At 44.3% G+C, this 15,876-nt stretch overlaps 1 protein-coding gene across 1 annotated transcript in view; it reads right to left on the reverse strand.

Annotated features, from left to right (window-relative positions):
• LOC115464433 (zinc finger protein 84-like) overlaps positions 1 to 15,876 on the reverse strand; it is a 52,077-nt gene that overhangs the window by 17,532 nt on the left and 18,669 nt on the right. The window contains exons 4-7 of the mRNA XM_030194815.1: positions 12,832 to 12,958; positions 12,129 to 12,242; positions 11,862 to 11,975; positions 4,874 to 4,987 (exon numbers count right to left, since the gene is read on the reverse strand). Coding sequence (XP_030050675.1) covers positions 4,874 to 4,987; positions 11,862 to 11,975; positions 12,129 to 12,242; positions 12,832 to 12,958 — 469 coding nt within the window. The remainder of the gene's footprint in view (positions 1 to 4,873; positions 4,988 to 11,861; positions 11,976 to 12,128; positions 12,243 to 12,831; positions 12,959 to 15,876) is intronic.

Genomic DNA, 15,876 nt, shown 5'->3' on the forward strand with positions numbered 1-15,876 from the left:
GTGCCTTCAGCTAGCCGTCCTGCTAGCCCTCTTTTCAGAGACTGCGACTTTTGTTAGCCGTCCGGCTAGCCCTCTCCCATAGTCGGTGCTACGGGCTGGCCGCCCTTGCCAGCTATCCTCCAGTGACTGTTCCCTCTCGGAGAGCTAGCCGCCTCTGCTAGTCCTCCCTTATGGACTGCGTCTGATTACCATCCAGGTCAGCCCTCACCCCGCGGCTCCGGCAGTCCTGCTGGCCGCCTGCAGCTGAGGGCTCAACCCTCGGTGAACGGTGGTCGCCGCGGGTGAAGATTCGGGGTGCTCGGCTGTCCTCTGGGGCCTTGCGGGGCCTTAGGGAACTTGAGAGCTCACCAACAGAGACAGTACAGGACAATAGCGTCTTTCTAATATTTTGAACTGTATATAGATGTCATTTGAATGAGCCAACCACCGATTTCTAGGGGACAAGAAGTAATATAGTTGTATTTAATTTTTCTTTTTATAGGGGGCTATTTTGTGAAGGGGTTATTTGGTTCAGGGAGCTGTTTTGTCAAGTGTTATTCTGTGGAAGGGGCCATTTTGTCTTGGGCTAATTTGTTCTGGGTTATTTTGTCAAGGGTCATTTAGGTAGGGGCTGTTTTGTTATTATGCTTTTTTGTCAGGGCTATTATGTCGGGGTGCCTACAATCAAACTCTCTGAAAGCTCAGCGGGGAAAAACCATCAGTCTTATTTTCAAAAGAGAAGGACGCCTATCTTTTGACACAAATCGGAAAATGGGTGTCCTCACCGGGTCGCCCAAATCGGTATAATCGAAAGCCGATTTTGGGCATCCTCGACTGCTTTCCGTCACAGGGACGGCCAAAGTTCACGGGGGGGTGTCGGAGGCGTATCAGGCGTGCCTAACACATGGACGTCCTCAACCCGTAATGGAATAAAAAAGGGCGACCCTGACGAGCACTTGGACAACGTTACCTGGTCCTGTTTTTCTTACGACCAAGGCACAAAAAAGGTACCCGAACTGATCAGATGACCACCAGAGAGAATCGGGGATGACCTCCTGTTACTCCCCCTGTGGTCACTAACCCCCTCCCACCCTCAAAAAACATCTTTAAAAATAGGTCGTGTCAGCCTCTAATGTCATACTCAGGTCTATCACAGCAGTATGCAGGTCCCTGGAGCAGTTTTAGTGGGTGCAGCGCACTTCAGGCAGGCGGACCCAGGCCCATCCCCCCCCACTACCTGTTACACTTGTGGGGGTAAATGTAAGCCCTCCAAAACCCACCACAAACCCACTGTATCCACATCTAGGTGCCCCCCTTCAACCGTAAGGGCTACGGTAGTGGTGTACAGTTGGGGAGTGGGGGGCTCAGCACACAAGTTAAGGAAGCTATGTACCTGGGAGCAATTTCTGAAGTCCACTGCAGTGCCCCCTAGGGTGCCCGGTTGGTGTCCTGGCATGTCAGGGGGACCAGTGCACTACGAATGCTGGCTCCTCCCAAGACCAAAGGGCTTGCATTTGGTAATTTCTGAGATGGGCGCCCTTGGTTTCCATTATTGGCAAAAATCAGAAATGACCAAGTCTAGGGACGACCATCTCTAAGGACGACCTAAATGTCAAGATTTGGGCGTCCCCGACCGTATTATCGAAACGAAAGATGGACATCCATCTTGTTTCGATAATACAGGTTTCCCCGCCCCTCCATCGGGACCTTTTGTGAGGACGTCCTCAGCAAAACTTGGGCATCCCTTTCGATTATGCCCCTCCATGTGTACTTAGGGGTAAAGGGAGGGCCCCAGGCAGGACCCGTGATCTCAGACTCAGCGCCACATGTTACTGTGGTTGTTTCTCTGTTGGCTGCCGGGGGATGGGTGGGGGTAGTATATGCAAGTGGAGGTTAATATGGAGTGAAAATGGAGAATGCAACTCTGAAGAAATGCCAGAGATAGAAAAGCTGTATTTTTTCTCCAGAAAAGGTGCTTGTATGTGGCAGCATACTATGTGCAATATGGGAAAACTCACAACTGTGTATCTCTTTGGGGATGAGGCTGGGCGTCCTTGGGGAGCAAGTATCAGGTTCTGGACCAGGGGTGGATTTTTCACACAATTGTAAAAGATAGCAGCAACATGTAAGATCACCTCCTGGAATGTAGGAGGGATAACCTCACCAATCAAGAGATCCAAAATTTTGATATAATTTGCTTCAGGAAACCAGGCTCACTGATGCTGAACACCAGAAACTTTGTAGACAGTGGGTAGGGGAAGTACATTACTTATCATCAGGGACCCGCAAAGGGGGCATTGAGGTTTTAATTAGGAAAACGCTGGCATGTACATCTAAAAGGTACTGTTTACAGATACTGGGGGATGATATAGCTTTCTAAAACTGTGGATACAGAGCAGAGAACTCAATCTTCTGGGGATCTATAGGCCCACGACTTTAGTGAAGTCCTTTTACCCTGATCTTCTTAGTAGACTGATACCTTATATGGATTTGCCAATAGTGGTAGCAGGAGACATGAATTTAGTGATGGAAACAGAAACAGATAGTACAACACTATACTTGGAGTCAAGGCCACGCAAAGGGATATTAGAATCTTTTGAACAAGCTCTTGAGTTGGTAGATGCCTGGAGGCCTTTACACCCATCTGAGCGGAACTTTACACACAGATCTAGAGCGGAGGACATGGGGACAGACTGATAGGGTATCGACACTGGCGCCTTTGCGATGGGAGCCAAAATTTGGGGCAGGGAGAGAAAATGCCATATTTGTGTGGTGGGAACAAGTGGGTATCTTGAATTTTCAAGCTGTGCTGCAGGGGGGGTAAGGTGAAGAGTTTTGATACGCTGTGCTCCATGTTTGGCCTGCCCGGGGGCACATCTTTTCCTATATACAGATTCAACATTTTGTGGGGACATTGGGTTGGAGGGGGGAGAACCCTCAGGAGACAGAAAGTCTGGAAAATCTGTGGCTTTTGTTGAGGAGGGTGCCCAGACCAATATCAGTGATATATACATTTTTTAGGGGATGTGATCCCAGACCATTTGGTTTTCAGGGGACTTGGGAGGAAGATTTAAATTGCCGCTTTTCTGATCAGGAGTGGGAAGTTATTTGTGGGGAAGTTCAGAAAGCTTCAGTAAGTGTTTTGATGCAGGAAAACGCATATAAAGTCCTATCCAGATGGTATTACACACCTGAGAGAATGAAGCAGATGTACCCTGGTACATCAGACATATGCTGGAGATGTAAATCACAGCTGGGTTCTTTTCTACATATATGGACCTGCCCAAGAGTGGTTCCCTTCTGGCAGACCGTTATGAAAGCGTTACTAATACTGATTGAATCATCATTGGTGTGTAGTCCTGTGGTATGCCTCTTGGATTTGCATAACGAACGGGATTCTCAGGAGGAGAGCAAATGGCTGCGATGGGGGTTGGCAGCAGCCAAGTGCCATATAACACAGCATTGGAAGAAGGTAGACACCCCCCCCCCCGACATTGGGTGATTGGAAGTGCAAATTGGGTTAGTTAATACAAATGGAGCGCCTTACAACTTATCGCAGGGAGGGGGTTCTGCGACATAATGGTGGGTGGGCTTGATTCCAACAGCGATTACTACATTTAGGATGGTGGAAAATTAGAGGATGTTGATGGGCTTGGAGGGGGAGGATCCGGGGGGGGGGGGGGGGGGGGGGGGGGGAGGGGTGAGAGAGCGTGCCTCAAAGAACCAAGGGGCATTCTCAAGTTATGACGAGGCCGGAAGAGGTTGGAGGGTTGGGAGGGGTGGCGGCGCATATTATTGGCGCGCAGTCTATTTGGGGTGTGGAAGTTGTTTAAGGCACTAATTTTATAACAAATAATGTAGAGTTCAACTAGCTGATAAGCTTGAGTGTGCTGTATTAGTCTAGAAATTGTTAGCCCCTGTGTGGGCTCGAGTGAGCAGGATGTGCTCTTTATGAAAATTGACTGTTACAAATTATTATAATAAAAATTTAAAGTGGGGGGGAAAAAAAAAAAAAAAAAAAAGAAGTCCACTCGTGGTAGATTTCAGAACAGCACTGGGAGCCTGCAAAGTCGCAAAAAGCACCTGCAGAAGACAAAGCCTTGTTTATGAGTCCACTCATGGTTGATTTCAGACAAAGCCACGTTGACAAAGCGTCCACTCGTGATAGATTTCAGACAAAGCCACGTTGACAAAGCGTCCACTCGTGGTAGATTTCAGACAAAGCCACGTTGACAAAGCGTCCACTCGTGGTAGATTTCAGAACAGCACTGGGAACAGACAAAGCCACTTTGATGAAGAGCACCTGGAGCAGGCAAAGCCTTGTTTATAATGGTCAACAGTGGTAGATCTCAGAATAGCACAGACAAGCCAACTCCGGCATAGTTAATCATCAGCATAGGTGGACACTGGCTGGAGAGGAAATGTAAATTTAAAAAAAAAAGAGCCACGACACGATCATATTATAAGCAGATTCACGTTTTAAGAGGGCACGTTATAACGGGGTTCCACTGTAGTCGTGATATGTAGTAAAGAATTCAGTATGGTAACTGCAAAGGAAATGCTGTTACCACACAGCCTTTGCTCCAAGTGCGAAATCTTACTTACTTTAGAAAAAGGGTACTTTGGTAAGACCTGATTATTCTCATCTGCTTTCACCTGTATAGAGTTTATTTTTATTGTTTCTGTTGAATCAGTTTTAATGATTTTTTTTATTCTAGTATCTCTTACATGGATTTTACAGATCTTAAAATTTTATCTTCTTGGTCTTACTGTTTTTTATTGTCTTTATTATACTGTACTTGTTGGATGATATTTATGTTTCGTGTTCTATCTGGAGTCCATAAGGCAGTTATAAACATGAATACATAAAATAACAAGTAAATGTTGTACTTGCCTTTTACAGGAAAGTGAACCTGTTTAGATGACTCTGATTCAGGATGATCCATGAAGGGGAGATCTTCCTCTTGTTTAATGCTCAGTGAGAACACAGATGTTACAGATGGGAAGCCTGGGAAGAGAAAATAAAACATGTCTAGGAGTATTCAGCGAGGTCTGATAAAATCTGCGCTCTAATATAAGATTAAGTTTCCGCATCTTTGATTTTGATGACCATCTCCTGTGATCTTAAAATGCAAAGCCCTTTTATTATTATTCTTAGCATCTGTATAGTGCTACCAGACGCACGCAGCGCTGAACACCTGACACAAAGAGACAGTCTCTGCTCGAAAGAGCTTACAATCTAAATAATACAGACAGACAAGACAGTTACGGGTGAGGGAAGTACATGGTGAGAAGGAAGGAAGGGACAAGGGGAGGGCAACTGGGTAGTGGCTAGGAGCTAAAAGCAGCAGTGAAAAGGTGGGTTTTCAGCATAGATTTGAAAACAGGTAGAGATGGAGCTAGACGTATAGGTCCAGGAAGTCTATTCCAGGCATAAGGTGCCGTGAGAGAAAAGGAACGAAGCCTGGAGTAAGCAGTGGAGGAGAAGGGGGACGACAAGAGAGATTTCTCCAGTGAGCGGAGTTCACGGGGAGGAATGTAGGGAAAGATGAGAGTGGAGAGGTAATGGGGGGCAGCAGAGATAAAGATAGAGAAAGGGGGGAGAGGGGAGGTGGGAGGTGGGTTTAGGGGGAAAAATCAGAAGTTCAGTTTTGGTCATGTTTAGCTTTACATGGCGTTGAGACAGCCAAGCAGCAATGTCGGACAAGCAGGCTGAAATTTTGTCCTGGATTGAGGTTGAGATTTCAGGGGTGGAGATGTAGATCTGAGAGTCATCAGCGTAAAGATGGTACTGAAAGCCATGGGATGAAATCAGGGTACCAAGGGAAGAGGTATTCATTTACTTGTGCTGGGGTCATTCATGTTTTCTTTTCCCTCCAGTTCAGTGTTGTGCAAAACAGTTCAAAAATGAACTGAGTCACCTCATTTTTCTATATCTTCCATTAGCTTCTTTATTTAAATTAAATGTTGCTAGTTTTTAAAATATTGAATGGGATGGTGTCACAGAATGCCTAGCACTCACCTGGGGTTAACCCTACAGCCACCTGGAGGGTCTGTCCCCAGTACTGCTCAGGCCCACCTGCATCTGGGCACATAGTCTACACTAGCACCCTCCTCCCACTGACTGGATCCCACCCTCCTCCCACTTGCCTCTGGGCAAGTCTCCCACTCTCAAGTTATTCCCTGGTGATTTCTAGGACACTGGGGTCACACGCCCAGGGGTCCCACAGTTCCTAGAAAGCACCCACAGAAGTGGGGGCTACTCCGGAGAAGGCTCGCTTGCAGGTATCACATTATGTAATGTCTTTTGGAGAGGGTGTGGTTAGTGATAGTCCCCTTGAGAGGACCTTAGTGTCCTTGGCGATGTGTGGAGGATCATCTCATTCTTCAGGAACTGAGGGCCATTTCCTTTCAGGGCCTTGAAGATCAGACATAAGAGTTTTACATTTAGCCCTGTATTGTACTGGTAGCCAATGAAGTTTTTGCAAAAATGGTGCGATGTAGTCGCATCACTTGCAACCTTTTATGAGTCTTGCTGCTGCATTCTGAATCAACTGGAGCTGGTGCAGGCCCTTTGTAGTCAGATCACTGTATAGTGCATCTTTGCACATGAGGTCAGAGAGATGGTTAAATATTATCTCAGCTAGGGTAGGAGTGATTAAACATGTCCTGCTGCAGTATGTGCAGCCCGAGTCACTCCTTGTGTGTGTGAGTGAGATCAAAACTTTAGTTACCTCTTCCATTAAAGGCCTGGTTGAACAGCAAAGCTTTCACCTGCTGCCTGAAATAGAGATGGTCTTGTGTTAAGTGGAGCCTTTCAGGCAGTGCATTCCAGAGTGTGGAATGGACAACTCTGCAGAATCTGCTCCAGGACCATTAGGTTTGGGCAGTCTTCCAGGGTTTTAACATCCGCTCCATTGAGTCATCACTGATGCTGGTATCTTAGCTGAATCACAAACTCGCTGCAAGTATAATCCACTCCCTTTTATGAAGTTCGGAACTTTAGTCTGTAGGTCTAAGGGGGGCAAGGGTAATGGCGTAACAGTTCAACAAAGCACCTCCTCAAACTGGGAGCACGTCTCCATGGACAGTCTTTGGAATGCCTCAAGTGCTCTACCAGTGAGCTTTCCTCCCAGATAGCTCATCCAGTCTTCCTGAGGAATCTCACCGAGGCTGTACATTTTTCCAAAGGCAGTTAGATATCCATCTATGTCACCTCGGGTATCATCAAACTGTGCAAACAAGTTGGGCCCGATCCGAGCTGTAGATCATGCCTTGGGCCTTGGCACATGCTGGTACTGCAGCTTCTCCTCGCCGAGATCATCCGGTTGCTCTGGTGTTAGGTCAGACATATCCAGTGTCTGAGGGGTGCTACCAGTTGACAGCAGCACGCTGCTAATCTCCCAACACTACCAAAAACAGGGAAGGGACCCTGTTATTGCTGTGCTTGCTCACTGTGCTCTGTGAGGTTACAGGTAAAAACCTCTGAACCACTCAGTGGATGGTGACCCTCACCCTGACAATCCCACCACACTGCCACCAAAAAAGGAGGACAAAGTCTGTCACAAAACGCCCTGCCACCTCTCTGGAGCTACCCCACGGCAACTTAGATGGTCTATTCCCAGCACAGCTCGGGTCCACCTGCCACTCGTGCTCCTCCCACCGAATGAGTCCCAACCGCCTTTGGACAAGTCTCCTGCTCTCAAATTATATCCAGTGATGTCTAGGTTACTGGGGGCCACATTTACAGTGGTCCCACAGTTCCCAGAAATCTCTCACAGACCCAACACACAAACCACCAGGATTCTTAGTAAGTCCAGACAAGCAGAGGCAATAAACTAAAAATGTTTATTGTCATGAAAAAGATATTAGTGAACCATAAAAACAGATGGAACAAAACAGCACATAGTAACAGGTAGCTAAATATGGATCAATTACAACACTATCTAAACATCTGTGTGACCTGCAGAGATCAGGACATATAGCTGCTCACAAGTTTATCAAATATAACTGTTCACAGGGCTTCAGCAACGAGATCCTTCTCTCTTTTCTCCCTGGCTAAGACTGAAGAAAAAGCCAGTACATTCTAAATGAACTGAGCTCCTGGGCCAGAGCCCTAAACAACAAGTTTGAAAAATAGCTGGTCACATCACTGCAGGTTACCTCTTATCTGTGTTAACTAAAGAAGGAACAGTCATTACTCAGTAACAGCTTTAAAATAAACAGGTACCACCTGCTGGTCAAACTAGAGAAATACACTTCAAGAAATAAGGCAGTTTTATAGGCTTAAAAACCTATTGTTTTGTCACAATTATCAACCTTGTCACAAGTATAATCTAATCTTTTATATGACAAAAATTCTCCAATGGTCTTAACCCTCTCATAAGCTATCACTGGCTTATGTAGAAAACCATCATGAAGGGACAATATTGACCAATACGTGAAAATTAATGCCACAACAGATATGACTACTGTAATAAAATACAGCCACTAATTTATCTTGTGTGGGCTTAGATTTGTAAAACAGCAACACCTCTCTGCGCAAACTTAGCATGAAGAAAAGCTTTTCTGATTACAGACCTTGGGCAACCTCTAGCTAAATCTGAAAGGAACATCTGTACACTTCTCAATGGTTTCAATATATTGCATTTTGGAAGCGGTTCTTGGATGATATACTGTATGTCTGGGATGGTGGTGTGGATACCTTTCATCAATTTTATAACTGGTTGAATTCACTGAACCCTCATTTGCAATTTACATTCCTGTTCAGTCTGTGTGTAGTTTAGCTTTTAGCATATTGATTGTATCTCTCCTAGTGGCTGCTTGGCAGCTTTCAGTCCATGTTTCAGTCTGTCTGTTTTCTGCCTAGTGTTGTGTTATTTGTCTGTGAGTCCTAGCCTAGTATTCTGCCTTGCCTCTCATGTTTACTCCTTTCCCCTCTGAACCCTAACTCTGCTTCAGTCTAGCTTGTTCCTGTACCATGTGTCTTGTGTGGAATCCTGAAGTCCTGCAGGCCGCCCGCACCTAGGGGCTCAACCTCTGGGGAACGGCGGCCACCACAGGTGAAGTCCAGTTGGTCCAGTCCTGTCTTTCCAGCTTTGCTTGCCTATAGCTTAGTTCCACTCCAATCTCTAGTCCTGTGTGTTCTTGCCTTGTTTGTCTGCATCTGCAGCTCCTGTCTTTTGTTTGTTTGGTAGTCCAGTTCTGGTTGGGGGGTTTTGCCTGCTGCTGCCGCTTTACGGCAGTAGCCCAAGGGCTCACGTTTATCCCAGTGTCAGAGAAGCCAGAGATCGTGATATTTATGTATGGATGTAGGGCAAGAAAGTAAAGAAATAAATGGAAAGGAAGCCCTGGAAACGGAGTTGAGAGAGCAGTAGAATCAGAGACTGAGAGCAACATGATCAGAAAAACAAAGTCACCGTACAACAAAGGTAGAAAAAAAAATCATTTTATTTTCATTTTAGTGTTTGGAATATGTCCAATTTTGCAACGTACTTCTTTCTGTTTTTCTGAATAGGGATCTGTTTGTTAGGTTCTGAGATTCTGATAACATATTGTTTCAGGTTTGGCAAGACTGTTCTCCTAATTCCTGGTCTGTATGCTAATTTGGTTTGTGTCATTTTGGGTATACTGGAGCTGTAACAGCTCACAGAAATTTTTTATTTTTTTTTCCATAAATAAGTTATTTTTCTTCTCCTATACTAGTATAATATTTTCAATGATGCCTGTTTATATGCGCCATGGCTGGTAAAAGGGGTGTGGTTACTTTAGGGTACGAACCATAGAGGGGAATAATCGAACAGTGCCGGCGAAATAGATTGCCGGCGATCTATTTTGGCGGCGCCGCAAACAGCTGGCCAAACCGTATTATCGAAAAAGATGGCCGGCCATCTTTTCTTTCGATAATATGGTTTGGCCAGGCCAAATGCCAGAGTTCGCCGGGTTTGAGATGGCCGGTTTTGTTTTTCAGCGATAATGGAAACTAAAAGCGGCTATCTCAACCCCAGCTAAATCCAAGGCATTTGCTCGTGGGAGGAGCCAGCATTTGTAGTGCACTGGTCCTCCTGACATGCCAGGACATCAACCGGGCACCCTAGGGGGCACTTCTAAAAATTAAAAAAAAATATACAAATAGCTCCCAGGTGCATAGCTCCCTTACCTTGGGTGCTGAGCCCCCCCAAACCCACTCCCCACAACTCTACACCATTACCATAGCCCTTATGGGTGAAGGGGGGCACCTACATGTGGGTACAGTGGGCTTTGGGGGGGTTTGGAGGGCTCAACACTTAGCACCACAAGTGTAACAGGTGGGGGGGGGGGGGGGGGAGGATGGACCTGGGTCTGCCTGCCTCAAGTGCACTGTACCCATTAAAAACTGCTCCAGGGACTTGCATACTGCTGTCAGGGAGCTGGGTATGACATTTGAGGCTGACATACAGGCTGGCAAAAAAGGTTTTTATTTTTATTTTTTTAGTGTGGGAGGGGGTTGGTGACCACTGGGGGAGTATGGGGAGGTCATCCCCCATTTCCTCTGGTGGTCATCTGGTGAGTTGGGGCACCTTTTTGAGGCTTGGTCATGAAAATAAAAGGACCAAGTAAACCCGGCGAAATACTGATTAACGCCGCTTTTTTTTTTTCCATTATCCGCAAAAGCCGGCCATCTGGTAGCCACGCCCATGTGCCGCCTTCGCCACGCCACTGACACGCCCCCTTGAAGTTTCGCCAGCTCGGCGACGGGAAAGCGGCGATGGTGTAAAAAAAGCAGCTTTCGATTATACCGATTTTGCCGCTTTTGAGACACCGCCGGCTATCTCCCGATTTATGTCGGAAGATGCCCGGCGATCACTTTCGAAAAAAAGCCTGATAGTGACCCTGCCCCAAGATGGGTAGGGGGAGCTGACTAATAGGCTGCAGGAGGGCGCCAGAAACCCTAGCACCGACACTGGAAAATGCACTACTAAGTGGGAAAGTGGAAGGGATAACGGGAGCCAAGGATAAATTAATGCTATTGGGTTTTACAGCAGCTCGACTGCTAATTGCCTCACATTGGCACACAAGGGACATGCCAACTATAGAGATGGTTATTATATACGAACGATATAGATTGCCTGGCTTACATTCTAAGAAATGGATATTTCAAGAAAATGTGGGTAGATTTCTCAGTTGGAAGGACATTCTGTGAGATTTGAGGAGAAGAGTGGGAAAATGGTGAGGAGATAAAGGATGGGGAAGGTCTATTTTTAATTTTTCGCTATTGGGGGTAGCAGTTATATAAAAAATGTACACTTGTTCGTAATTTTTTCTGGTAAGAGATGCTGTCAGTTATTTTGCTTGAAAATTAATAAATATAAAAGTTACAAAAAAGGAAGTGGTGATTGAGTCTGCTGCAGGAGACTATGGCCGTCATTTTGGAAACAGGAATGGCATAAGCAGGAGGCTGCTACAGGAAGCCGCAGCCGCCATTTTGGAACTGGGAATAGCATCATTACAATAAACTGCATTATGTACTGTGATTTGCATTAACTTGTCAGCAATACAAAATATCCATAACCAAGTCAAACTACACCATGTTAATCAGCATGTTCCTCCACAACAATGCAGAAGCCTCTCCACCTCCGGCAGTTCTTTCAACAGTACAGATTTCTCAACCCCAAGAAAGCAAAACCTTTCATCTTAGAGTGCTAAGATGAAGGGTTTTGCAGACCTCCCCCACCCCTGGGATACCCACCTCTATCACTGCCTCCTCCATCTCCATAGGCAGTTCAATCTGTCCAAAGTAGGGAAATAGACAGCAGGAGAAGAGGATATGACAGCCTTTTATCTCACCACCGCTGAATTCCTGAATGGTCCCAGCTGACTTGAGCAAAGATTTTTATACTTACTTGTTACAGAAGGGTCAGTCTGTTCAGACATCTCTGATTCAGAATGATCCATGAAAGGGAGATTGTCCTCCTGTTTAACACTCAGTGAGGACACAGACGTTACAATTGGAAAGCCTGTGAGGAGAAAATACATTTACAAGGATTCACCAATTATCTGATAATATAAAATTAGGAAACTGATATCAAGTGTCCAAATGTTTTATTTTAATGACCCATCTCCTGTGAACTAAAAATGCAAAGTCCATTAAATGTAAAACATTTACTTACTGTTGGTGGAGTCATTTGGGGTTTTTTCCCCCTCCCACTCAAAATGTTGAGTGAAATATTTCTCATCTTCCTTTTCAATCCTGAATATAATATCAGGGTTAACAATTGAATAACCTGTCAAAAAGAAGTAGGAAAATTACACTTGTATTTGTACAATCTCTCGTGAGGTTCCCTCTGCTTCATGTTTTGATGGAGCAATACGTGATATCTTGGGGTGTGTGTATTTGTCTGGCAAAGCTTGGAGAAGAGGCAGCAGTGGCTTGACATTTAATTAAGATTAAACCTACAGGTTCTCTCTTCATAGCTCTCCTAGGTGGAGGCACTGCAGAGGTCAATCTTCTGGAGAGGTTTATATGTTATACAACATAGTTGACTTTTGTGCAGCTGATATGCCATGACAGAAGTCTCAGAAGAAATCTGAAAGGTAAATCCTCTGTCTGGTGCCAAAATATTTTGTATAGGAATGAGAGAGAGACTCCAGCTGGTGTTATGTGAAGCCTCTAATTTAAGTTTTACATTTTATCTTCAGAGAGCAGAATCTTTTGCAGATCTTGTAGCAGTGGTGTCTTTCACAAGCTCCTCCTATTTAATATGGGATGGCATCAGAAGCCAGGTTCTAAATTTCAGGTGCTCATGGTTCCTGTGATTTTTACCACTGATTCCATAATGTGCTTGTGTGGTGGATGACAGAGAAGACATTTACCTCGTGATATGAGGACGTCATGAATCTCCTTGATGACCTTCTTGAACAATTCCTTCTGCCATTCCCCCAGAATGTCCCAGTCCACTTCCAAGAAATAAGCAGCAACATCCTGGAATGTGACCAAAGCCTAGAACAGCAAACAGGACACCCTATATCAAAGTTTCATTAATTTTCATTTCTTTTTATTAAATATACACCCACCTATCAACATACTTCTAGATGGTTTACAACAAACATATGTAATAGTTCACATAAAAACAATAACAGAAACAGAAAATTATTCAAAATAAAATGGGTAAGCAGAAAACACTCAAGCCTTTATCTTAACAAAAACAAATAATGCTACACACACTGCAACTTCAAGGGTAAACTGTTTCAGTTGTGTATATCATAGTGAAAACACACACTTTCTTATGAAAGTTTTATATAACACAGCACTGCTAAAAACAACAAAGCCGCACAGTCAAATTAAACACACACAACTCAAATGAACAATAAGCCAATCAGTACAGATAACTGGTACTTAACATCTAATCAGCAGCACAAATTGGCACTAGATTTAAACACACAACTTCATGAGTGTATTCTATAAAGTGCTGCAGGTAAATTCTACAGCACGCAGCTGTAAAAGGGGCATGGCCACTGGCGATTGTGGAACTTCTAAAAATTATGTGTGCCGTTACAGAATGTGTCTGATGTCCGTCTAAGTCAGAGGCTGGTATTTAGGCCCGTTTTAGGTGGGCTAAACGTTCACGCCTAAATTTTGGTTGCAAGAACAACCGCTAAGCGTATACTATAAACCGCACCTAACATTAAGCACATTCTATAAACTGCCCCTAACTTTCGGCTAGATTTACAGAATCACCTTACGAGTCCTTTTTTTCGGCGCCACATATAGAATTTGAGGGTAAATGGGCAGCTCTATAATTTAGGTGCCGCATATGTAAATAGCATTTCAGCGTGTATGTGTGTATGTGTGCATGTACCTGCATTACTGCTAGCAGGGCGCCTAAGCACTATTCTGCAAATACCCAGTTACATAGCGTGTACTTGCAAGGGGGCGACACAGGGGCAGAGCACGAGCAAGTCAGGGGCAGGATTAAGCACGTAACTTACAGAAAACCTCATTTAGGTGCCTGCACTTAGGCCAGCATTATGGCTGGTAACACTGAGCATCTAAATATTAGGTGTGCCAATCTCAGGTTAAGCCAGCATTCTATAATGGAACCTAGGCACTTAAATTCTGTTATGGAAAAGGATCCTACTGCACATCCTTGGGGCACCTACATGGAGGCTCCCAGTTGCAGAATTGCCTCCAAACTGTGCACATCCAGAAATCAGATGTGCTGCAGTGTTCTAACCAAGGTGCAAAAGCCTAAGCACTGTATCAGGCAAACCTAAATATAGAGTATTACAGTAATCAAATTAAGGTAAAATCAACAATTCAGTCAACATAGAAAAATCATCTGACACACTGAAGATGAAGCACCAAAGTTTAAAAAAAAAATACATAACAAAACCTGTGGGCAAAATGTCAGCATGGAGTCAAGAACTATTCCTAGATAAAAGATTTAATTCCAAATTGGAATAGGTTCAATAAAGGAGGGAAAAGACAAAAATGCAGAGAAGAGTAGAGCTGATCAGTAGGTACCACCATCATCTCAGTCTTTTCCATATTCATTGTTAGGGGTCATTTTGAGCACACTGTGCTGAAATCTCACTAAAATCCTGAACTATCTGTGACTAATGAGAACCAAGAGACTTAGAAAAAAGTACAATCAATAATATAGCATCAGCATAAAAACTGACAAACAATACTGTCTCACAAAATATAAAAGAAGAAACCAAAATGGATACAAAAAAACTACTGCTAGGTATATACTCCCTAACGCTGATTCAAATGTTATTAGCCACACCTCCTGAAGATAACATTATACATAGTAACATAGTAACATAGTAGATGACGGCAGAAAAAGACCTGCATGGTCCATCCAGTCTGCCCAACAAGATAACTCATATGTGCTACTTTTTGTGTATATCTTACCTTGATTTGTAACTGTCATTTTCAGGGCACAGACCGTACAAGTCTGCCCAGCACTATCCCCGCCTCCCAACCACCAGCCCCGCCTCCCACCACCAGCTCAAATGCTGGAGGTTTTCTGGTGCACTCATTTCTATTCATGAACCTTGAAGCTGAAGTCACTGCACGTGTCAAACTTCTCTGTGATATCTGGTTACCATCTGAAGGGGTCACACATTGTACCGTGTAATTGACCAGTGAGCAGATGACAGTCCGGTCCCTTATACAGAAGCTACAGTTCTCAGCAAGAAGGGTCAAAATTTTGTTGTATGGAAGAGGGAGACAAGACTGCAGCTGGTCTTGTATAAAGCCTCCAGTTTAAGATAAACATTTTATCTTACAGCACAGAAATCTTTTGCACCAGAAGCCAGTCTCAATTTCAGTTGCTCATGGAACCTGGGATTTTTTCAGCTCTGTTAAAATTACAGCACCCATTCCATTAACGCGCCTATGTAGTAGATGAGATTAAAAAAAAAAAAAGAGAGACAGATACCTATATTACATAGCCAATACCGGATAATAGGACACACCACATATCAACCTGACAACAAACCATACAAAAGAAAATCTCCAACCCATGGACACATACTAAAGACTGCAAAGAAGGGACCAAATAAACATAAACCACCAAATGAACAACAACTAATAAAAAAGTTAATACAATCTCAAATGCAGAAACACCATACCAAATAATCGAAGTAGGCTACATCAATGCCAGATCCGCAGTAAACAAAACAGAAACACTAACAGACTGGATCACGGCAGAAGCCTTGATCTATTGTTCATTAATGAAACATGGATCCACAACCAAACAGATCCCATAACCCTGGACACAAAATCACACACTGGACCAGAAAGGAAAAGAGAGGCTGAGGCATCGCTTTAATCTACAGATCCCACTTTACAATCAAATTCATCGCTGAGTCCATAACATCACAACTAGAAATTGCCTCAATCAGGATACA

This window comes from Microcaecilia unicolor, chromosome 3 (assembly GCF_901765095.1).
Source record: "Microcaecilia unicolor chromosome 3, aMicUni1.1, whole genome shotgun sequence".
Taxonomy (NCBI): domain Eukaryota; kingdom Metazoa; phylum Chordata; class Amphibia; order Gymnophiona; family Siphonopidae; genus Microcaecilia; species Microcaecilia unicolor.